This window comes from Callorhinchus milii, unplaced genomic scaffold (genome assembly GCF_018977255.1).
Source record: "Callorhinchus milii isolate IMCB2004 unplaced genomic scaffold, IMCB_Cmil_1.0 Scaffold5, whole genome shotgun sequence".
Classification (NCBI taxonomy): Eukaryota; Metazoa; Chordata; class Chondrichthyes; order Chimaeriformes; family Callorhinchidae; genus Callorhinchus; species Callorhinchus milii.
Genome location: NW_024704746.1, coordinates 36,540,005 through 36,565,353, shown reverse-complemented (window position 1 = coordinate 36,565,353; position 25,349 = coordinate 36,540,005). Strand labels below are relative to the sequence as shown.

Here is a 25,349-nt window from a genome sequence, read left to right as displayed (position 1 = left end):
TTTCTAGGCCTCTGCATATGTTGCTGTGTAAAACTATTACGAGGAGGTGCAAGAGAGCAGCCTATATGACTCTCACTTATGGATGTTAGCAAGTGGCCTTGTAAAATCTTCTGATTTATGCAGAACCTGCGGCTGTGCAAAGAATCACCGTCAGCAATTCCGGGAGGAGCGATTACCTGAAGGTGTCTTGGTTGGACGCAACGGGAGATTTGGACAAATACATAGCAACAATCAAGAACAGTTACAACTACAGCAAAAGTTTAATTGTGCCCAAGTCTGAAAAGGAATGCATATTCTTCAACTTAACTCCAGGACGGGTTTACAGCATCACAGTCAGCACTAAGAGTGGGGAATACGAAGCACATGACTCAACCACCTCGCAGACATGTAAGTATGAAATCCCCCTGTAGTCCATCGACAGAACCATCAGCTTTCAAGAATATTAAATGTTCAAGTTCAGTTTATCCTTGGAATCATTTTGCTATAAGATTATTTCAATTTCACGTAATGGTTGGTTTTTGTTTGCATTTTTGAAGAGGTAGAGCAGAAACACACGCACAAAAACTAAAAAATGTCAACAGGCTTTGTATGACCCTGGGCAGAGATGACATATTCCTACCTTCATATGACATCAGCCTTAGAAAAGATACACTAGAGAACCCCCAAACATTTACCTTTTTTATTACCTAAATTAGAGTCCATCATCATCTCATCTATTTATTTCGAAACCTACATTCATGGAAAGCAGATGCTTATAGTTCTCAGTGCACACTGAGAGATATTCTAGCACCACTTTTATAAAGGTGCATTATCCAATTTACACAAACGTGAAGACTATCAGTAACTGCCGTGCTGATGGCGTTCCTGCAGAGAAAATAATAGCCACTCTATGCAATGTTTCACCTACGATTCAACTGCAACAGTTTTGAAAGTAAGGAAAGGTTCTAATGGCAAATCTCAATGACATCACCATACATTTTATTTTAATGCTTCCTTTACCACTTCATTTTAAAAAAAAATATGTTTTACCTTCTCTAAGGAGCCCATCTCATGCGTTGTATTATTTCCTAGTCAAGCATTTAGGCAATCCTGCTTCGGGCTTGCCATCGGGTGTGGGGGGGGGGGGTTGGGTGGGGGAGGAGAGGTGATTCTCTTCTGTGTTAATGTATCAATCTTGGCGGGTGAGAGCATCTTAATCTCTGCTGCTGTCCGTTGGCGATTGAGTTGCGTTCATCCAGTGAGAGTGGCTGGAGTGAATTGGCCTCACTGTTTGAAATTGAGCAGGTGGGGAATTGCTGGTATGACGTGCATTTGCTACCCAGTTGGTTAAGCCACCAGCATATTGATCCTCCCCTTTCCCTTCAGCAGCTTAATACAGGGTGACCAAAAAGTCATGATACCATTACAGTGTCTAATAAGTCTTCAAGAAATGATATTTTGGGGAGTTTTTTTGGATAATAGGGCAATTATCACGACATTTTGGTCACCCTGTACTTGTCAAGTTTAAATTCAATCTAATTTGTTTGCACCTCGTACAAGTCCTTGAATTAATGTTCCTTTAAAGTGATTAGCCTTTGGTGTTTGGTGCTTCTAAAGTGCCTTTTTAATTATGTAACTTTAAGAGTGTTGACGTCCACAATGAAAATGTTATGTTGTTTGAGCAGTTCCAGTCGCTGTTGAGAGCCTCACTGTGGCTGACAGGAGCACTGACACTCTCAACGTTACCTGGGAGGCAGCCGCTGGGGATGTGGATCGCTACGTGATTGAACTGCTCTTCAATGACATGAAGGTTTTCCCTACGATAACACTCAGCGGCACAGCACACCAGTTTACTTCCTTAACTCCTGGGCGTCTCTACAAAATCTTAGTCTTGACCCTGATTGGGGATCTGCACGTTGCTTCCTTTACAAAAGGACGGACAGGTAAAAAGAATGCACAGACACCCTATGCTAACGTAAAACTGTATCTCTACCTTATATAAATGTAAACTGTAGGAACTGTGTTAATTTTGCAACAGAGTGATTCTGTCTCATGTGTTAGCAGTAATGGCATGCTATGGTAGGTCTATTGGCAGGGGATTTGTTTTCCAAATTATGTTCAATTTATACTGCTGGTGTGATTTGTTATCACTTCCAAAAACACATTGATTCAGAGTGAGAAGCTTGATTTATGCTTCACTCTGAAATCAAATTGGCCAAGGGCAGAGAAAATTTCTGCTTTCTGCACAACTAAATGCAGCTCAGAACTCTGCTAACTAGAACTGGTGAGTTTTTAATGTTATTAAGGAACCAGTTGTACAACTGGCTCTTTGATAGTAATTAACAGTGGTCTCTTAAAAATTCGTCTAGCAGAGGCTGAAGTGATTTGCATGACCTGCATTTTTACTGGAGCAGTTATGAACTGATGCCCTGCTGAGACCAGTGCAAATTATGAGTCTCGAACCTGATTAACGCTGTGTTTTTCATGATGGTTCATTTCAATTTGCACAATTGCTGAAAAGCATGTAGTACAAAAGAGACATTGGAGGTGCAATTACTTCAAAGGAGATCAGTCGAAATTTGGCAGACAGTAATATCTAGGACCTGCCAAATTTCCCATAACTGATCATCATCTGTGAATTCCTGTTGCAAAGTACATGTGTAGAGGTCGGGTGAGAGTGGAAATGACCTCAGTCTTGATGTCCTCCACATTTCCAATAGTTTGGTCTCACAGAGAAGGTGATGCAGAAAGCTACACTGTGATCCTATCTCACCAGGGTCACCAAATGTCGGCTCACAGGGTTTTGAAACATGTGTTTGAGTACACCTTCAATGACCTTGAGGCTGGAGACCTTTATCATGTTTCCATTCCACCACTGTTAAGCACTCCGAGAAGCTACCCCATGTGAAGTGCGTTATATAAATGCAAGTTGTTGTTGTTGTAGTCTTTTGATGTCGATTGACTGTGCTCACACACAAAGGATAATTATTTAAGTGAGATTTACCAAAATCATGAAACTACCTCAGCAAGAATTTGCACTTTCAGGAAACAAAGTTAGAAAAATGCCAACACAAAACATGTTTTATTATTTGGATATGTGTTAGTGTATCATGTATTTGTGTAACTACTAAAATCCTCTGCAACTGATTCTTACAGTACCCAGTGCAGTCAAAGACATCCACGTTTCCAACAATGGAATGACCAAGAACCTGAAGGTAAACTGGTCTCACGGAGGAGGTGACGTGGACAGCTACACTGTGATTCTGTTTCACCATGGTCGCCAGATCTCTACCCACAGCGTTCTGAAACATGTGTACGAGTACATCTTCAATGACCTTGAGGCTGGAGACCTGTATCAAATTACCGTTCAGTCAAACAGTGGTAACCTCCACAATAATTCAACAGCATTTGGACGCACTGGTAAGACAATGCTCACAGGTCTCCTGTAATTAGCTTATCTTCTCTGGTGTACAAAATATATCAAGTTGATACACTTACCCAACACTTTATATCCATTAATAGATAAGTATACCCAATACTTTAGACCTATTAATGGATAAAAATATCCATTACTGTACACCTATCAATAGATAAATATACCAAAGACTATATATCTATTAAAAGATAAATGTATCCAACACTTTACACCTACTAGATAAATATACCTATCGCTTTACACCTATTAGTAATCAAATCCATAGGTTACCTGACACTTTATATCTATTAATAAACAAATTGGTAAATTTACCAATAAACCCAACATTTTATGTAACATTAAAATTCCTGCTGATTTGTTTCATTTCTCTTTCTTGTCTAGCCCCTGCTTCAGTCACAGGTTTGACTGTTGATAACAAACACACAACCTCTACCCTGGTGGTGTCCTGGCAAACAGCCACTGGTGTTTCAGAAGGTTACAGCCTGCAACTCCTCAGTGAGCAGAGAACTCTGATCACAAACGTATCTGTGTTGCCATCCATCAGGGGGCACAAGTTCGAAGACCTGATCCCTGGGAAAAAGTATAAAATCAGTGTTTATACTGTCAGCGGAGGGCTGAGTAGCACTGAAGCAACCATCGAGGGGAGAACAGGTATAACTCATATTTAATGGTAAAAGTTTTTTTTAACAGAAAGATTCCACAGGTTACAATGGCCGTTGAGTTTATAAAGCAGCTCCCATGGTGTGCAAGCAAATTGAATCCAAGATTCCAAGATCTCTTATATCTACTTTTTTGCTGAAATAAAAATTAGATTTCACTGGAGTCTTTGACACATCGAGTCCAGCCTGGCCGCTCAACAGCCATAATTGGGTCACAGTCTGCAAATAGGCATGCCAACATCTCAGTACAAGGCTTTACACTTATGTACGTTACAGTTCAAATGACATTAGTTTGAACGACACACATCAAAGTCAAGTTGCCTACTGCCCGCTGCTGATGCTTCTTATTTCCAGGCATCATGCATTGAATGTTGGATGAGATGAAAGGGAAATCAAATATTCAGAAGCACAGGTCATGTCAGTGAAAAAGAAAATATTGTTTCCCCTCCTGCCTTCATATCATAATCTCCAATAAATTAAGATGAACCACATGGGCTATAACCTCATAAGTAAGCTTCCTCACCCAAAGCAGTATTCTGTACATATCACTACAAGGCAGCCTCCACAACTAATGTACTTGTAAGAGTACAGCAACTCAAAAAGGGAATATATTACAGAGTTCATTACTTTAACCAAAACCAGAATCAGGAGCATTTATTTTTGCATTAAGGTTACAATACTTTGTTCCTGTTGTGTTTTCAGATACAATAGTTGCAGAGATTTTATAGATACATATAAACTAGCTATATCCATTTCACCTTCTCTTGCAACCATAAAATCCAATATGGAATGTAGATTGACACACAGACAGACATTTCATCTTTATCTATACTCAGCTGGGAGGACTCCTGTGCGAGGACTCCTTTAATATATTTTCTCTCACAGTCTCTCTTAGTCTCTCTATCTCGTTTTCTCAATCTCTCTGTCTCTCTCAGTCTCTCTCTCTCACTCTCTTAGTCTCTCCCTCAGTCAGACACAAAGGCAGACCTGTGGGAGGACTCCTTTTGGGAGGACTCAGTGGGAGGATTCCTTTAATATATTTGCTCTTACAGTCTCTCTGTCTCAGTCTCTCTGTCTCTCGCTCTCTCAGTCACTCTGAAACTCTTTCTCTCTCTCTCTCTCTCTCTCAGTGTCTCTCTCAGTCACTCTTAGTCTGTCTCTCTGTCTCTCTCTCTCTCCCTCGGTCTCTCTCACTCTCTGTAGGCTTGACTACATCAAATCCTTGCTTGTCAGCCTTCCCAACTCCTCCCTCCACAAGCTGCAGATTATCCAGAACTCTGCATCTTGTGTCCTCTCCCGCACCAGGCTCTGTGACTCCATCACACCACCCTCGCCCAGCTCCACTAGCTCCCCATCCCCATTATGGAGTCTGTAGCTCAGTGGTTAGAGCACTCACCTCGCAAGTGAGAGACCTGGATTCAATTCCCGGCAAAGCGAAACCTTGGGCAAATTTCCTTACTCCACATGCCTGATAATAATCCCTCAAGGAAATAAATAAAATAACAATTTGATCACTCAATCCACGACTGTTTGTGGGACACTGCTGTGCGCAACTGGTTGCCGCGTTTTGCCCACAAATATACTTTAATATTTACTTTATAGTATATTCTGTAAAGCACTTTGAGACGTCTAGAAGACGTGAAAAGCGTTATATCAAATGCAAGGAGTATTATTATAATAAATATATTTTTGATATTCTTATTTATATGTAAATAAAAATTATTTGTGATATACCGCAAATATATATGAAATGCTTATCTTTGAGATTAAGCCAGACAATTAGCTCCACTTGGTCTCCACTAAGCCTTGAGAAACGTTGTTGCCCATCTCTAGAACACGAGAAATTCATTGAAGCGCGGTAGTAAAAAAACACAGAATACCAATATTTCCATTGTAACTATATCAAATATGTAGACTGAGTTAACATAACTCGAAATGATTCTTTCAACAGTAAGATGCCCTCAAATCAGAAGTATATTAATTAAAGCAATATATACATATTATGTAATCATTCATAACAGGAGTTGCAAATACAATCTCCTTCTGGTGATTGGAAGTGCATCAAATCGGGAATTCTACTCCTATGTGATGTGCTATAGAATGGGCTAGTATGATGTATTTTCAGTAACTGGCAGGAATTGTTGGATATTAGACACCATTATGATGCTGAATTAAACACTGCATGATAAATAAAGCACATTAAATTGCAATTGTGAGACTAAACTGAATGTTGCTTACAATTAAAGTCAATGCTATCATTCTTATCCAATTCTCAATTGTGATTATTTCCTGATCGAATTTCTGAATTCAGACATTTCAAAATGTAATGCTTTCTAAACATAATTACAAGTCTATTAATCTTTGAGCAATTTCTGAAACATTTCATTTTAGTACTGAGCCTGTACTATCAAAATCCCAGAGAAAGGTGTTAAAATCAAATCCCTCTGGAAAGTACAAGTTGAACTGAAAAGGGATTATTACAGAAACGTGAAATGTTGAAGATGTACAACTGTTGTCATTCTTGTTCCATTGGTTTTTTCTCTCGTATAAAAGATGTGCTCATTATGTGTTTGTGTGTTCAGTTCCAGCATCAGTCACGGATCTGAAGGTACAAAAGAGCAACACGGACACGCTCTCATTCAGCTGGACTATAGCAGAAGGCGAATGTGACTTTTACGAAATATTCCTGTATAATATAGATAAAACCCTTCATGACAGGAAGTCTCATGGCAAACAGAGCCTTGAGAAATGCTCATTCCAGAGTCTGACACCAGGCAAAATGTATAAGCTGGTGATAGTCACTCATAGTGGAGACTTAACAAATGAATCTTCGGTTTTTGCAAGGACAGGTAAAACAATACTTCATTAAATATACCAATCTGTTTGTCAAAGGCTTTAGCAGCATGATGATATATTCATTATCATTCTGCTAGTTCCAAGTTATTAATGATATGTTGCACTGATACATTCATAGTGTAAGAAAATAATAAATTGGTCACTCAATCTAAGTCTGTTTGTGAGACACCGCTGTGTGCAACTGGCTGCCACGTTTCGCCCACAAATATACATTCAATTCACTTTACAGCATACTCTGTGAAGCCCTTTGAGACGTTTAGAAGACATGAAAAGCGTTATATAAAATGCAAGGATTATTATTATTATTAATCAGACAGGAATAACGTCAGCGTTTAGATGCCCAAAGCTTTCCCTCCCCACTCCTGAAAATTTTATATCCTGTCATAATGGCTCCCAGGGTAGATGGAACAAGGACAAATCTGAATTAATCTCCCTTCCACGCAGAGGGGGGGTGTGCCGAGCACCAGTACATCCAGATCTTTTCCCTCACTCTTTCTCTTCTAAAGGCCTGGTACAGTTTCACAGGCATCAGCAGACCCCTGGTACCTCTGCTATTCTATAAAGCTCACATAGTGAGCGATGGCACCAATATCGCAGCTGAGACAGCCTGTGCTGCCCTTTTCAACGGAATGTGAAGGTGGGGGAGGTGGGATAGTACTATCTGAATTTTCCTCTCAAATTCAGGGATTCTAAAGCCAGTTAGTAGCACCTTTGAAGCTAAAAAGCCATTACATGACATTTGTCCTGAAACCCAGAAGGCTTTATGCATTGTATTTTGATAATGTCAGTTGCTAACCGGATTTTCCCCATTATAATCATGCATCGCCAAAGCTGATACACATGACCCCTGGAATTTTAGGCCACACATACTGTGTTAGCTGCTGTGGGCTGTTCAAATAGAATACTCCCTCACACCCCAGCAAATGATTCAAAATTGCTAACCCAGATCATATATAAGATAGAGCAAAGACAAAAGAGCTTTGATCAAATGGGAGAGGATATTAAAAGCTGTCACTGCAATGCTTTGTTCGTAGATTTATGATTACAAATTTCAGAAAGTATACAAGTAGCTCTTTAATGACTTTACTCTTTGTGCTGTTTTATCCTATTAATTTAGCAAAATTAAACCAATTCTGATATGTTTAGTTCCAGCTCAGGTGACTCAACTGCAGTGGATGAACATAAACTTGACAGACAGCCTGAGGTTCACCTGGACCCCATCAGATGGGGAATTTGATTCCTACAACATATCACTTTATAATCCTAACAGCACCATGCGGGACAAAAGATTTGGGACAAAAGAACTCAAAGAATGCCATTTTGAAGGTTTAATACCCGGTAGGATTTATCACATGGTCATTGTGACACAAAGTGGAGAACTAAGCAACGAAGCATCTATAGAAGGCAGAACAGGTAAAGACTGACTTTTTCTTCATATATATCTATTATGTACTAATAAAACAACAATGTTTGTCTGTGCTTCAAGAAGGATCTCAATAACCGATTGATGTAGAGACATGATTTATACTTCATCGGAAATGGCTTGCACCTGGTAGTGACATGGGCATATGTGTATCTCCTATCATTCATGAGTTATTTTTAGTTTTGAGTTTTATGCTGCAGTTACACCTGGTGGCTGCCGAGTCAAACAGCACTGTGGCATTTTGCATCACAGAGCGCACACGTAGTCAAGTGGCAGAAATAAAATAAAGAGCACAGATGAAGCTAAGCCATGGCAACAACAACAAAATTACATTTTTAAAGCACCAAGTCCTCCCACTGTAACTGCAGTGTAAAATGCATAACTCATGGATGATAGGAGATACCCAAAAACAAATATGCCCATGTCACTCCCAGATGCAAGATCTTTCAATGAGGTATAAATCATGTCAATGGGTTATTGAGATCCTTCTTGAAGTGCAGACAGACATTGTCGTTTTATTAGTATATAGATAAGAAGATGGATGGATGGATGGATGGATGGATGGATGGATGGATGGATGGATGGATGGATGGATGGATGGATGGATGGATGGATGGATGGATGGATGGATGGATGGATGGATGGATGGATGGATGGAGAAGAATATATACTAGATAAAGACAAAATGTCTGTCTGTGTGTAAATCTACATTGCATATTGGATCTTTTGGTTGCGAGCGTAGAAAGTTTAAACTATCCACAGACAGTAGAGCAGTAATCGATAGCTGATGATATAATGAAAAATTAATAACTCTCCGGTTTATTTAAAAAGACTAAATGGTACTGATAAATTTTACAAATCAATAATGACAGAGAAAAAAAACTAGAGGAGAAGGCTAAATTAAGACCGGTTGCTCCATTTGAATACGTTTTACAATGGAGCTGAGCCCACGACTCCTGTAATCGCTTCACTCGCTCTTCTCTCAAATTTCAATCTCCTTTCAACTTCTGTGGACAGGATTGTAGGAGTGGAAACTACAGAATAGCAGACAAAATGATTCGCTGAAATGACATTTCTCCTGGTATTTCTTAAATGTTTCAACAAAAAATGTACTTAGCAGGGAATTGAAGACCTGGAAATAAATTGCACTGCTTTCATTCATATGTTAAATCAGAGATTTTTTTAAAAATTTCAGTTAGTAATCTGTACTGCATCAACTATTTATTGAATTCTGCATCACTATAATTGGACAGTAAAAGCTATAATCTGTGAAACTAAATTTCAATTTCATGGTTATTTAAAGTTCAGATGTTAGTAGCTGGTATCACTCAGGATAAAAGCAGCAACCACAACAGCATATAAACACATTCTATATTCTTTATACAGTATTGCTCAGTGTAGTACTGCACTTAATTCCAGGAAAAAATCAGAAAATCTCACAAATAGAAAATGGCTCTATTATACATAAAATTTATATTTTATTCCCTTTAACTCTCCTCCATTTATGTGAATTTGCTTTCGTCCTATTGCTCTTGGGTATTGCTATGCACAAATTAGCTGATGCAGTTCAGCTACAAAATTTACAGTCACTACACTTTACAATAAATTCTGTGAAACTCTTTGAGTCACCTTTCCAGTGTGAAGATTACTATAACAAAGGAAAGGATTATTATTGTAATTAGCAGCAGCAAATCCCCATCATGGAGTCCAGATCATGGTAGACTGGGAGGGGTGCACTTCTGCACTTCTTCCCTGTTGTGCCCTCCCTGATTAACAGAGCAGTCCACAACCACAGAGTGTTCCTTCTGCTAATCCAAGCAGGAGCTGGTGATACTCTTTTATAGAGAGCAGGTTAGTCGAGACTGATGTTCCAACTTGGACTCAACTAGTCATTTAATGCTTGAACTACTGAGAAATTCATCAGTTGAGTCTAGGCATCTTTGTTAGGTGCTTGAACTCAGTTGAAATCTCACATACCGGGAAGGTCAAGGCTAATTTAGCCTTCCCACTTTGTACTTCTGGAGGCAATAGCATCACTTTCTTTGCCTTACACCACAGTTAAGTAAATACACAATCAAATACTTCATGGAACATATTGGATGAATTGGTATTTTGGAGATTTATTGGATATCTATACCTTCAGTATAATTAATGCAGAACATTCTTCGAGATATTAAATACACTTGACAATAAGGCAGATTGTGAGCGGTCTATTGAAGGAGCAGGCTAGATAATTGATTTTATGATTTTATCCTTACCAATATTCTCATAAGAATCAATGTTGTTGCAGATTAAGATAATAAGGATTTTTTTTTAATCAAAAAAGGCCCTCCTTCCACACATGGAGATTCAACCTTATCCCAATAACATTGCCTTGGTGTAAAGGCATTCCATTTCCATGGTAGCTCAGTTAAGTGCAGCAGCAGATTTAGAGCAAGTCAGAAACAGCTATAGACTTAAAGGGAAACAGTCATTGTTAATGAGGATGGAAACAGATTTCACTGCCTCAGGCAGAATAGCTTCTACCAAACAAAACCACAGTCTTACAAGAAAATCTGCTAATTGTTTGCAAGTTGCAAAGAAAATGTTATATTTAGCAAACAAATTAATGGATTTTGAATGCATTGAAAAACTTGCAGAGATCAGAATGATATCTACACTTATAATTGGGTTTATTTGGATCCCTGCTCTCAAAATGTAAATTCACTGCCGTGCGCTATGTGCTATCCTGCTCCATTCAGTAATTTTCACAAATTGATGCCTGCACCTTTATAAATTACTTCAATAGCATTTTGACTTATAAATAACACTCCACATTGGAGGATTGACCTTGTACCTGAAGGATTCACTGGTCACAAATCCTTTTTGTGAGCTACAGTTTTGTTATTGTGGTACTTTATTGTGAATTCCAAAGTGCCTAACCGCAAATCATACAGAATTGCTTCTGTTCACTATCCTGATCAGATTCAATATACAGCACAATAAATGGAACAAAAGTCAGCATTTCTTTACAAAATCGGTGATGACTATCCCCTGATCAGATAATGCTTTTCTATTTCAATCACGGTTTAAGGATCTGACTGTACATTATATAGCTGAACCCTCATTATGACACACGTGGTTACAATTCCGGCTGGCTCCTAAATACACTTGGAGTGTGAACCCCAATATTTAATTACCAAAAAATTGAAAATGTCATTCTGTCTCCCTTCTCTGGAACTCCATCCACTAGTTGCTCTACCTCACTCCGACCCCCACCCATTTTGCACTCAGGTGCACAGTCAGCTGCGTAAAACACCTCGAAAGATCCTCCCAACATGAAAGACACTCAATAAATGCAAATTGTTGTTGTTGATCTAATAAGTTTTTAATGCCTTACTTAATGGTTTTGACTAACGTGTGCTGCTAATCTCCGATTCTCTTAAAGCTCCAAACCCTCCAGGAACAATGTCCTTTGCTGATGTTACAAATACTTCACTGGTTATCACATGGCTTGGTCCTCCAGAGCAGACAGATTACGATGACTTCGAGCTACAATGGACCCCGAGAGATGCTGGAGTTGTCGTTTTTAATCCTTACAACACGGTTAAATCAAAAGGGCGCATAGTACAGAAGCTCCATCCTGGCCGCCACTACACCTTCAGTCTCCGTACTGTCAGTGGGACGATATTGAAATCTTTCAGTGAATCTGTTCTAGCAGATATTAGAACAAGTAAGTAATATCACAAAATCTTTTCAACTCCCCTGGTTAAATTGCAGCTATACCTTTAAATGCCTTGAACATTCCCCTCTGGAACATTTATATTTGAAGCAGATCTACTCAATGAAACCTTTTCACCAGCAACTCAAATCTAGGTCAAATGCATTTCTAAGTCAAAACATTTGTTGCATCATTGTTTTTCTTTTACTGGATTAATGAATTGCTGGATTATTGTAATGATTTTTGGATAAACCTTCCCAGAGATAGAATTTGTCAGATTATTGAAAGCTGGATTAAAGAAATGTGGATTGTTTTATGTGAATCTTCTGTATTTCTGTACGCAGTGCCAAACATGCACCAGAACAGCACTCTTGTTGTTATCATCAACCTGCCAGCAATATTTGCAGTGTTAAAAGAGTGAAGGAAAGCCAAAAATAAAAAGTCAAGTAATTAAAATTGACGCACGAGGGATACATAGTACTGAAGAGAAATTAAAATGAAAGAGAGATTTAGAAATGCAAATGAATACGTTAATAAGTTGATTGAATACAATACACACTACAAGAATATACAACTGGCAGAATATATGTATATGGATACCTCCTTTTCCAGTAGCAAGTCTCATTTTCTATCTCACCTTTTTCCTGGGTGTTTTTAGCCAGGAAATCTCACATAGATTTGAAAACCTTCAAACCTTCATAAACAATGAAAATCACTTCTTTGGATGTCAGGCATGTCACATGTTGCTTCATTTACATTATCAGTTTACCCCTGTTACCAACTGCAAATTTGTAGTGTAAATGTAGGATTACTTATATAGTCAGATGTGTTAGTCAGCGAGAGCACAGGAGAGTCATTCTTTCAGTGTAATTTCTCATTGAAAAACTATATTAAAAAAAGGCTTGAATCTTGGATATTACTGTCAGCAATCCAAAGTCTTGTTGACTAATGGTCTCTCATTTACTGCCCATATTCCGTGAAGCGCTTTGAGACATTTCGAAGACGTGATAAGGTGCTATATCAAATGCAAGGATTATTGTGCAAGGAGATGAATAGTGATCAGTATCCTCTCTGCATTTGATGCAGATCTTGTTTCTTCAATGCAAAATAAAAACTCCAAACCATTCAAGACTTGGTTCTCATCATAATTCAAGCCTCAAGCAATACTACGTTTTCAATGACAGAGTCAAAATGATATATTGGATGCACCTCTCCAGAATGTAACATTCCCTTTTGGTAAATAGCTATCCATGTAAATTGTATTCCATGCTATATCAAAGTTAATTTTACAATTTCCTTTAAAATTGCAGAGCCGGACAAAGTGCAGCATATCCGCTGTCGACCGCAGAGCTCAACTGCCGTCTCCTGCTCTTGGGCGAACCCTGATTCAGACTATGACAGCTATAACATCGAGTGCTACCATGATAGCAATAATCAAGACATTGTGTATTCAAGAAGAATCGAGAAGGAATCAGTTCAGCACATCATTGAGGATTTGGAGCCACACAAGAAATATTTAGTAGCTATAAAGGTTGTCTCTGATAAAATGGCCAGTGACGCTGTAGAGGACAGTGTTATTACCATGATTGACAGTATGTATCCCATTATTGTCTTGTTTTATAAAACGTTATGATCTGAGATTCAAAATATCTCATGACCTGAGCTGTAAAACCACATCTTAATATTGTAAAAAAAAGATTTAAAAATGTTTTCAAAATTCTGAATGATTGTACATTTAACACAATGGTTTTAAGACTATGACAGTGGGAAATTTCAGGCTTCAGATTAAGGTTGTAAAGATAGATGAACTGAAATGGTCAAATATTCCTTTTGCTTAGCCAATTGTTTATTGAAACACCATTATCAAACTGATTCTCAACTGACCTATTTCAAACAGCTAGTTTGAGTTGAAACATGGCACTTGTAGTACCCTCTTAAGAGAGCTACATTATTGGTTTGAGGTCAAGATGCTTGTGGAGTCATACTTGGTCTCTGAACGCACAAATAATAATCAATAATACATGCATTTGGTATAGCATTTTTCACATCGGGAGGACACATGAAATCACTACAGGAATTAGTACAACGTGTAGTGACTGTGTGTTTGTAGGCAAATAATTCAACTGAAAGTTTTATCAGAAGTTCACCCATTGTTTTTTGTGGAATGTTTGAATAAAGAGTCTTTAAGCGTTTTTGTTTGGGGGGATAGGGTCTAAAAAGAGGTGGTTAACAGGATTCACTAATAACAGCTCAGATTCACGACCAGGGGATCTGGCAGTACATTATGGCTAACTTACAGAAACCCAGTGAACTATTTCTAGCATTTTTGAAATGGCACTCCACAAGACTGCACTGAGGTATTGTCAGTGACAAGCAGGGTTTTCATTTTGTACATCTGAATCGGTAGTTGAAAATCATTACAAACTGTGATTTCCAGACACCATAATTTGAACAAACATATTGCAGCAGAATAGCTCTACAGCTGATCAGAGTAGCTCTCTGGCTGATCATTTTCATTCAGTGCCAATGTTAAAGTTTCTTATAAAAGTTAATAAAAAGTATTATAATTTTTTCCTTTTCCCCCAGGTCCACCTACTCCACCTCAATACATTCGAGTCAATGACAAAGCAGCTTCCATTACCACATCAACCATATATTTCAATTTTAATTGTAGCTGGTTCAGTGATATAAACGGAGCCATAAAATACTTCACTGTGATAATGTGTGAATCAGACGGTAAGTGTTCATCCCAATTTTTACTGTGTGATTCTATAGACACTCTAACGAATAAGATCCAATAAATGTACACATATGGTATCATTGGTGACATACACAGACATATTGGAGAGGATTTTCATGGAGTTTGCTTTGATGAGAATGTACCTTAACACACCTTCAACCACGCTTATGGTCACCTGCGCTTTCTGCTTTGCTCAACATCAAACCTAAGTACTGCGCAGCACTCTGAGATGCTGTCCTGAGTGAAGGGCACAGTATAAATATAAAGTTGCTGTTGTTGAAACCATCTTTGTGGGCTTTGGGAAGTGTTCCCACTGCCCACTCCCACCTGTGTTTTCCTTCACATTAACATTAGCCGCTCTCCATGGATCCTTCACGCACCGTCCTGTCCTATTCCTACAACATCATATTCCTGATACAAAAGTCAACTTTCAATTTTCTGTATTATAAAACTTCAGTGCAACCAAGATTTCATGCATAATTCCTCACAAGACAATCATTGAAAATAACCGATAAAATACCAAAAAATCTGATTCTTATACTCTGAGATTCTGACACTTAGTGTCATACAGCCACATTTACTATGTGGAGCAAGAAGTGTGGCCAATGAAGAACCTACAAGGGTGTAGCAGCTTGTATAGATGTTATATAGTACTGAATTTTACGTTAACACCAACTCTTTTAATACTATTTTAGGCATTGACAGTTCAAAACCAGAAAGGAAACACCCATTGCCATCCTATCTGGAATACAAACACAACAACTCAATTCAAATCTATCAGACAGATTATTTTTCAAGTAGATGTGGAGAGAACCCTGACGGCACATTTCAAACCTTTGAAATAAAAATTGGAGATGAGATGGAGAAACTCGGAGGGAAGTGCGAAAAGGACCATGAGACATTCTGCGATGGACCATTGAAACCCAGAACATCATACAGGTCAGACTTCTTGAAAGAATCGTCTCCGGACATGTTCTCACACAGTATTAACCAGAAAGTCTTTTTTTCTATTGTGTCCAATGCAATAGGAATAATATGTGGGTTATTCTTTTAGAATTAGCGTACGGGCTTTCACCCAGCTGTTTGATGAAGACGTAACAGAGGTCCCCAGTCCTTTGTTTTCAGACACTTATTTCTCCTTACCTATAACCACCGAGTCAGGTAATCCATTCCTTCTGATATCTTGATTCAAAACCCTAACATATCTAGTGGGCAGATCCTTTTATCCTTGTCTTTCATTAATTTAACAGTCTTTACATTATATCATTCCTCTATATTGGTGTTTTCCCTTTTCAATTTCTGAGAATGTTCAAATTATTCTACCTTTGTAATATGTGTATTTCCCGATGTTCTTACATTATTTTAAAGATCATTTGTAGTGGGACTTTTTAATACAGAAAACGGAAGTATGCCATCCTGACCTGTGGGAACTCCACTCCCAATACACTCTTCTCTAAGAGCCAAATTCCCATATGCCAGCATTCCCATACTTCCACTTACCAGAAGGAATTCTGATTCATATTCTCTAATAAGGAATCTCATTGTTAATCACTGCATTTTAGAATGTAGAGAGATGACTTTCCTGGATCCTCAGTAGAAATTGGATCAGATGTGACAGGATCTTTATGATTCTTTCAGTGTCTCACAGAGTTATGTATCCCATCCTTAGAACCCCTCTTCGGTGTCATAGAAGGAGCAAGTGCTGGAGTTTTGCTGATTGTTGTGCTCATTTTGGTTACGGCTATAATAGTGTGCAGAAGAAATGTGGAGCCAGCGTGAGTATTTACATCCATTGTTGCAGTTTCCAGGCAGGGCGAAACCTTGGGCAAGTTTCCTTACTCCACACGCCTAATAATAATCCCTCCAAAACCAAAAACAATAATTAAATTGGTCATTTTCAATCTATGACTGTTTGTGGGACATTGCTGTGCGCAATTGGCTGCCGCGTTCGCCCACAAATATACAGTCAACTCACTTTACAGTATATTCTGTGAAGCGCTTTGGGACGTCCTCCCGACGTGAAAAGCGCTATATCAAATGCAAGGATTATTATTATTATTATTATTACATTTGATTTGCGACAATCAAGCTCCCTACACACTATTAGATTCAGAGATCGCACATAACAATGCAAGAATATGATTAAAATAAATATGGTTATATGTACACTTCTATAAAAGAAAAGTGTTATCAATGTACAAATGTTTAAAAAGCTCAAAAAACTAGATAATGCACACCAGTCATTATTAAAGTGTGTCACTGTGGGGAGAGAAGCTGTTACATAAATATAAAATGCTGGTGCAGTTCAGCTTAAGTCAGATCAGTTGCAATACATCTGAGAATACACGCTCTTTGTGGACACAGTGAATGACAGAAATTACACTCCAGTCTATTTCATGTGAGATCACTATTTGCTCAGAATCCCATGGATTGGATTCTGGCAATTCCTTCAAGTGGCAGATAGGAACCAGAAAATAAATGTACCATATTGTAACCATATTGTAACCAAGAAGCGAGGAGAGCAAGACACTGACTTTTATCTAGAGTGCAGTGTCTTACACAACTAGCTTTATTTTATTACTGGGATCCAACAGGTTAAATATAAATTTTAGCACTTTTCAATTATGTTTCGTAAATTTCCAATCTCGTTGTGATTCTAGGAACATTCAAGCCAGAAGCCAATCCAAACCAAAGGACAGACCCTCATCAGTTAATGTCCCTCTTGTACAGGGAAGGTAAGACTGAGGTTAAAACACTGTACAAGAATATTTTATTTAGGCAAGTACATTTTGAATTAAGGCTCCCGCAAGAGTACTCACTGGGACATTTTTTCTGTCTCTTTTACAGAAAACCACCAATCACCAGGTTAGTTTCAATGTTGCTTATCAATGATACATATATATCATTGGATAGTTATTTGAAAAGATTATGATTTCTCATTTGCTTCCAAATCTATACTGTTGATTTAATACTTTCAAATTCATTTCAGAGAAATAAAGGCAAACCAGTTTGAAACTCATTTTACCAAACTGCAAGCAGATTCCAGTTATCTCTTGTCAGAGGAATATGAGGTACGACTGAACGACTTATGTATTTGGAATTGCTGAAAAACAATTTTTCTATTCTGGTTATGCTGAGAGTTCTAATTGAAATCTGCCTGTATATATTATTCTAAATTATTTCTCTTTGCTCATTTAAAAGGATTTAAAAGAAATTGGACGAAACCAGCCTTTTGACACAGCACTTTTACCTGAGAATAGAGGGAAAAATCGATACAACAATATTCTGCCTTGTAAGTATAATATCATTTCAGTAAATCTGAGCAGACTGTTAGTCAATGATTAATAGAAACTGATAGAACTATTTCTAAAATATCACCTGTAAGTTATTTTTGCCACCACAGGTTAAATGACACATTCTGACACTAAACTTGCCATGTCTATAGCTTAGACTTTAAAATGATACTTTCAACTTGCCATCTACTTTTAAATAATTGGAGGTGGGTTTGGCTATAAGTCCAGTTGAGAACTCAATAATTTTTAACAAGTTTGAGGAAGGTAGAGACTGCTGTGCTGCTTCTTAAACTATAAGATTATAAAATGGTTCAAGGTTAACATAAATAAGTTGTTTCCACTGTTAGAGGAGTCTGTAACCAGGGAATACAGGTATAAGGTAACGGCTAGGGGATCTAAAATAGAATTTAGGAAGAACTACTTCACACAGAGGGTAATGAGATTGTGGAACTCACTGCCTGAAGCGGTGATTTAATCAGATAGTATAGATGTATTCAGGAGGGAGAGGGGAATAAAAGGATATCATAGAATCATAGAATCATACAGCACAGAAAGAGGCCATTCGGCCCATAGCGTCTGCGCTGGCTCCTAAAAGAGCAATCCAACTCAATCCCACTGGCCCGCTTTCTCTCCATAGCCCTGCAATCCTATCCTCCCCAAATACCCATCTACTTCTCTCTTAAAAGTTGTTATTGAATCGGCTTCCACTACCCTTTCAGTTAATGCATTCCCGATCCGAACAACTCGCTGGTGNAAAAAAATTCCTAACCTCCCCTCTGTTTCTTTTAACAACTATCTTAAATCGGTATCCTCGGGTTACTGACCCACGTGCCAGTGGAAACAGTTTTACTGTTTCAACCTATCAAATTTTCTCATGATCTTGAAAACCTCTATTAAATCCCCTCATAATCTTCTCTGCTCTAGGGAGTATAATCCTAGTTTCGCTAATAACTAAGCTAATAACTAATAACTCATAACTAAGGTCTTTCATTTCTGGTATCATCCTGGTAAACCTCCTTGGTACCCTCTCCAATCCCCTAACATCTTTCCTAAAGTGCGGGAGGGATTAAGGAATGGATGAAGACTCATGTGGTGTATAAACACTGGCACGGACTGGTTGGGCCAAGGGGCCTGTTTCTGTGTTGTATATTCTTTGAAGATCTTTGTAGTAAGCAATATAAAGTGATTCTGGTCTGTTATTGCTTCCCACCAGATGATCCAACCCGAGTGAAGTTATCTTACATTGATGATGACCCTTGCTCAGACTACATCAATGCCAGTTACATTCCAGTATGTCCTGTCACTTTTTTCCATAGTCACTATATTTGTATATTTATTTAATTCAGTGACGTTATTCCCTGAATTTATTGATTCAAGATGCCACAGTTTTGTGTAACCTTTGAAATAACCTGCTTTTTGGGGGAATTTTAGGGTTGCAGCTTTCGCAGGGAATACATTGCCACTCAGGGTCCTTTGCCTGGCACCAAAGATGACTTCTGGAAAATGGCTTGGGAGCAAAACATTCACAATATTGTGATGGTAACGCAATGTGTAGAAAAGGGAAGGGTAAGTATTTAACATTACTGTCCCATTTTATCAATTGTGATATTGATAAATAATTTTAAGTGCTGAACGATTAGAATCTGTTTGTAAAATAAAACTTTGCATTATGTAAAGATTCATTCAGATGTTCAAGCTTCAAAGTTTCCTTTGTGCTCTCTCACAAACAGGTAAAATGCGATCATTACTGGCCTTTTGACCACGATGCCTTATATTATGGAGATCTCATAGTTCAGTTGCTGTCAGAATCCGTGTTACCAGAATGGACCATCAGAGAGTTTAAAATTTGCAATGTAAAGATGCACATTTTTTATTATTTCTCTTTAAGTTGCTTTTAAAAAATAATGTGCATCTCTATAAGTGGTTGAGGAATGGTTTACTTGTACAAACCATTCCTCAACCATGTAGAAAGATCCACTTGTGTTGCTTTCATTTGGCAAAGCAAAATTCTTGTTAAATCAAATTAAACAGTTCTCTATGTAAATTTGCATGCAGGGCTTTCATTCGCAGCCCCTCGTAATAAAGGAATGCACGCAGATACTTTTTTGGCTATTGTTATTAAGTTATGATCTTGTTATTCAGGAGGACCAGCTTGACTGTGCTCGAATTGTTCGTCACTTTCACTACACGGTTTGGCCGGATCATGGCGTGCCAGAAACAACACAGTCTCTAATACAGTTTGTTAAAACCGTCAGAGATTATATTAACAGATCGCCAAACTCTGGACCCACAGTGGTACATTGCAGGTACAAACCATTCAACTGTGCAGTTATCTTGCATTAAGATTTTACACTTAGAACTTTAATCTAGAGACGTTATAGATTTATTGATCAACAGGAACAGGAATTAATACCTGCAGCAAAAAGACTAATGTCTCACTAAATAGGGTAATTATATGATATACACAGTATGAAACATAATTATATGTAATAATAATCCTTGCATTTGATATAGCGCTTTTCACGTCTTCTAGACGTCTCAAAGCGCTTCACAGAATATGCTATAAAGTGAATTGACCGTATATTTGTGGGCATATTTATATATGCCGTATTTATACCTTTATATGTAATGCAACACATAGAGAATAAGGACAACTGCACATCATTGTTGGTGTGAGAAGGAATGAGGCACTTGTGACTTCAATACCTTTCACACCACGGCATCATCAATGGTGCATCATCTGATCCAGGTTTTATAATTTGTTCCTAGCTATTTTACTGATTAGTTCTTTCCTGACTTCCTTGGTGTGTATGAAGATGAAGGATATCAGTGGTGGGTCAAGTACTTGTCAGCATCAAACACCCCCAGCTCAGGTGCATTTGAACAACAACACATGAAGCACATAATAAAGCTGGTTAAGGATGAGCAACACTGCTTCCAACAGCATTAACTCAAATCTCAAAAGGAGAATAAGTAGAGCTCCTGATTGCTTACTGTACCAGTGTGAACTTCCACTCTTACGATGTCTGAGAGTGACACTGAAATGGTCAATTGTTGAAACATCGAATAGGAATCGATTTGAGATTGGCACAGACTCCTATTAAATAGCAGAGAGGAGATATGTTTCAGACTGGAATGGACTTGAACATAAGAATTTGCTAGGCGAAAAAAGACCGAGGTCCATTTAGTTCACCTTCCTCCATTCTGGCAGTTGCTTGACATGTCGTGTCCCAAACTATATACTGTATCCTGAGACTTGCATCCAGCTCCTAGAAATGAAAGGTTGGACCATCACACTAGCCAACCAACCCCCTGATGTTTTAGTTATGAATGGATTTGCAAATCACCTTTTGATTCTTTAATTCAACTCCTTGATGTCTTACTTCCTTGCTCTGTTGTTTTTACTCAGTGCTGGAGTTGGCCGGACAGGCACTTTTATTGCTCTCGACAGAGTCCTTCAACAGTTGGAGAGCAAGGATTCTGTCGACATTTACGGAACCCTTTATGATCTGAGGCTTCACAGGGTTCATATGGTCCAAACTGAGGTAATAAGATTTCTTATTTCTTGGATTGTTTCTCCTGTTTAATAAATGTCAAAATGAAGATTTAACATAAAACAGGCATTACACCTCTACACCAGCGGGAAGGCATAAAGCAACAATCAGAACGACTGTTTAAAACTAATGATAAATTCACTGTCTTAGTCAGGATTAGAATATTTCAGTGATCTACGTAAGAACATCTGCTGCTATCTAGAGATCACAAACAACACTGGAAAAAACATGGAAACATTTCAGTTTATATGGATGTCATAATACCTCCCCCTAACACCCACCTCAGCCTAATGGGAACAAGGAGCTCAGAGTAGGTGGCACTTCAGAAGTGGAGCACACTGGTACTCCAACACAATGACTCATGGATTGATAATTCCTCACATTACACAAGTTTCTAATCAGAGCTCAGCAGGAGGTGAGCTGATCAGATCTCAAGCGTTTCTCAAGTGGTTGGATGAAAATTCTCACAGGGACGATGGGCCAAATGGCTTACATTTTTGCTGAAATTTCCAGGTTTCTCCGTAGTGCTCTCCTCTCTTCAGGAGTACCACAGCTACAGACATGGGAGTAAGTCATACCCAAGTCTCATCAAGCAATGGGACATGGCCCAGGAAAACCTAAAGAGATGGGGAGAATTTATCAATCCCAACCTTTTTATCTTAAAATAGACAATAATTGACTACATAGAATGGTACAGCACAGAAACAGGCTATTTTGCCCAATTCATCTATAGTGCTGCTTATATTATACTCCCACCTCCGCCACCTCTCCTAATCCCCTAAACTAAATGTACAAACAAAAATAATCTTAAAATGCGATGCCCTAAAGTTAAAAAGATATGCCTCTCTCACTCACTATTGCCTAAATATGTGATTGAATAATTGAGATTTAATATATAAGGCAGGAAGAAGAGAATACAATAAATGATCTGAAAAGGAGCTATCCACTACAGAACAATACAATACAATTTATGGTACAGTTTACACTTATTTATCACCTTTCACTTCAGGAGGTTGTCTCAGAGTGAAAGGCACAATGCAAGGCTAGCTGAACCCACCTGAATGGCCTTTTGTACTTTATAAGCTTTAAATAGAAAATCTGTAGTTGTAAAGGACGCTGCAGCCTTTATGCAGTCTCTGCACCATTGATTCACTGTGGTTCTGAACAATCATTAATTACCTGAATTTGTTTTTCAGTGTCAATATTCCTATTTACATTTGTGCATAAGAGATGTTTTAAGAGCTAGGAAGCTCCGATGTGAGCAAGAAAACCCATTGTTTCCCATATACGAAAATGTGAATCCAGAATATCACAGAGGTAAGCAAATAATCTCTACAGGTGGCTTTTCCAAGGAACGTTCTGGGTGATTCATTCTGTCACGTAACATATAAGTTAAGTCATGCAGTAGTTAATTGCAGTAGTTAATTAATGAACTTTTGCATTTGCTGATTCCGTAGATTTTCTTTTCGGAAGACACTAAAGAACATGGACAAATATTCATCCGTAGGAAGGAATGTCATCTGCAGGACTGCTAAACATGCACTAAATAAATACCAGATAGAGCATTTCATGGTGTGTATAATTTATTTGCCTGGTATTCCTTGTGGAAATTATTGTAATTTAACTACACCAAAGATTATTGTATATACTTATATGTCAAATAAATATTCTCTAGATTATGTAAATATGTATTCGTATTTTTAAAAATGCCGGAAACTTATTTTTATTTTTTCTTCTAAAAAGTTATTATTACCTATAATGAAGTATGTTTATTGTATGTAAAAAAAAACAATAATCTGTATATATATTTATGATCTTATTTTATTTTATATATTTACATTTAATGTTTTTATATGCCAAATGTTCTTCTTATTACTTTTAATATATTATATTTTATACGGGATATTGTTAGCTGTATGTACTTCAAAGGGTAATATCAGATTTATGATGTGAAAGGCGCTATATAAATGCAATTTGTTGTTGTTTCACTTAAAATATTATTTACTGTAATATCAGACACTTTCACTTTTGATCAGCCTTTGAGGATAGTAGTTTAATCATTCTTTAAAGTGAGATCTGCCTTGAGGCAAGTATTGATGTTATTGAAACGTTCACCTCACATTCCTGTGGCTGTGTGTTAAGAGTCTCAGCACTGCCTGGCTTCACATCTGCCAGTCATATGAAGCAGATATGTTAGATCCGTTCTGAAAGTGCAGTGCACAGTGGTAATTGTCTTATTTAAGAAAGGATAACCTGACCCAGGAAAGTAAAATTAAACCTACTGTAAAGTACCCCTAGATAATTATTCGGGGAGGAAAAGTTTGCAGGGCTATGGGGTGAGAGTGGGGGAGTGGGATTGAATTGGATAGCTCTTTTCAAAGAGCCGGCACAGACACGATGGACCAAATGGCCTCCTTCTGTGCTGTATAATTCTATGATTCTATGATACTGCAATGCCACATGTATCACTGCCACATGTATCAGGAATAACGATGGACAAAATGTTTGCTAGTAATTTGATAGCACTTAGGAGTCATTAGAGAGGCACAGAGCAGAGGTGAGACTGCCCCTCCCAGCAGTCAAAGATGGCAAATTAGCAGGCAGAAAATAGGAGTCAGATGCACATATCTCCTGGAGAGCTATTAGAGAATGGACCCAGAAAAAACAGCCACAGATCAACCCAGGTTGGGGGGTGGGGGGAATGGGTGCGTAGGGAGAGTCATCTAAAGGGAAGAAAATAAAATTAAAGCTTAGTTGGTTGGTTTTAATGAGACTGGTCATTAAGCACATTCATGCCGGAGTTTAATCCACAAAGCCACCAAAAACTGCACACTTACATTCCTGCTAAATCGTAAAATAAACAGCCTCTTTAAAAGCTCCATTGACAGACAGGCAGATCTAAGATAACTTACTCACCTATCAAGCCTCACTACCTTTTGTAGTCCAGCTTTTATGTCTTTTGACTGAGTCTATTTGAAATAAACCACCATTTCTTGAAAAGAAAGACTGTGTTAGATGAAGGAGATATGACATTTTTAGCAAAGGATTAGAAGTATAGGTGAATAAAGAATAAATCTGTGTTACATTTTAATTCCATCCATGTTCGCACAGCCAAGAGCCTGTCTGGCCAACCTAGAATTTCTCCATGATTTATTAATTAACCTGTTATATTTATATCATCCACTAAGATTTACAAAAGGTTGTTTCAATAAAATACGGATAATTGTTTAACCATGTTTAAAATAGTTTGAAAAGACAGTATTTCTTTACCACTTTATCCGTCTATCTTTCATTCTCACACATTTGTCTACAAAAACAGACACTACTACACTTGGCAATAATTATTTTAAAGCGCTTTGAGATCTTTCAATGGATAAGGCAATATAACAATGCAAGTTCTTTCTAAATGCACAGTTCTGTTTCTTGTTATCAGTCTGGGTTGCCAATTTCTCCATATCTACTGTCAATTAAAGTCAATTTTGTCATTTTGTAAAGTATAACAGGAATCCTCTAAGCTATTTTATCTCTCAGTTGACTTGCCAAGACCTTGACTCAGCACAATCCTCTGGCAAATAGATGAGTGTCTGAACTTCAATCTGGCTGGACTTTCAATTCAAGGCCTCTCAACTGAATAGTTTCCATGAGAAACTATTTCCTCTGGTAGAGCAATCCAGAACAAAAGGGCATAATCTTAAAATTAGAGTTTGGC

At 38.0% G+C, this 25,349-nt stretch overlaps 1 protein-coding gene across 1 annotated transcript in view; it reads left to right on the top strand.

Annotated features, from left to right (window-relative positions):
• The window catches only part of ptprb (protein tyrosine phosphatase receptor type b), a 37,727-nt gene extending 12,844 nt beyond the window's left edge, over positions 1-24,883 (top strand). Inside the window, exons 10-32 of the mRNA XM_042335186.1 lie at positions 124-387; positions 1,665-1,922; positions 3,136-3,399; positions 3,797-4,066; positions 6,657-6,923; positions 8,077-8,343; positions 11,781-12,065; positions 13,364-13,645; positions 14,640-14,789; positions 15,489-15,732; positions 15,848-15,954; positions 16,463-16,568; positions 17,454-17,528; positions 17,641-17,658; positions 17,783-17,864; positions 17,995-18,085; positions 19,300-19,376; positions 19,518-19,652; positions 19,817-19,939; positions 20,229-20,392; positions 21,496-21,631; positions 22,837-22,957; positions 23,098-24,883. Of these exons, the coding sequence (XP_042191120.1) occupies positions 124-387; positions 1,665-1,922; positions 3,136-3,399; positions 3,797-4,066; positions 6,657-6,923; positions 8,077-8,343; positions 11,781-12,065; positions 13,364-13,645; positions 14,640-14,789; positions 15,489-15,732; positions 15,848-15,954; positions 16,463-16,568; positions 17,454-17,528; positions 17,641-17,658; positions 17,783-17,864; positions 17,995-18,085; positions 19,300-19,376; positions 19,518-19,652; positions 19,817-19,939; positions 20,229-20,392; positions 21,496-21,631; positions 22,837-22,957; positions 23,098-23,120 (3,809 nt within the window). The 3' untranslated portion in view covers positions 23,121-24,883. The remainder of the gene's footprint in view (positions 1-123; positions 388-1,664; positions 1,923-3,135; positions 3,400-3,796; positions 4,067-6,656; positions 6,924-8,076; positions 8,344-11,780; positions 12,066-13,363; positions 13,646-14,639; positions 14,790-15,488; positions 15,733-15,847; positions 15,955-16,462; positions 16,569-17,453; positions 17,529-17,640; positions 17,659-17,782; positions 17,865-17,994; positions 18,086-19,299; positions 19,377-19,517; positions 19,653-19,816; positions 19,940-20,228; positions 20,393-21,495; positions 21,632-22,836; positions 22,958-23,097) is intronic.
• Positions 24,884-25,349: the final 466 nt, after the last annotated feature.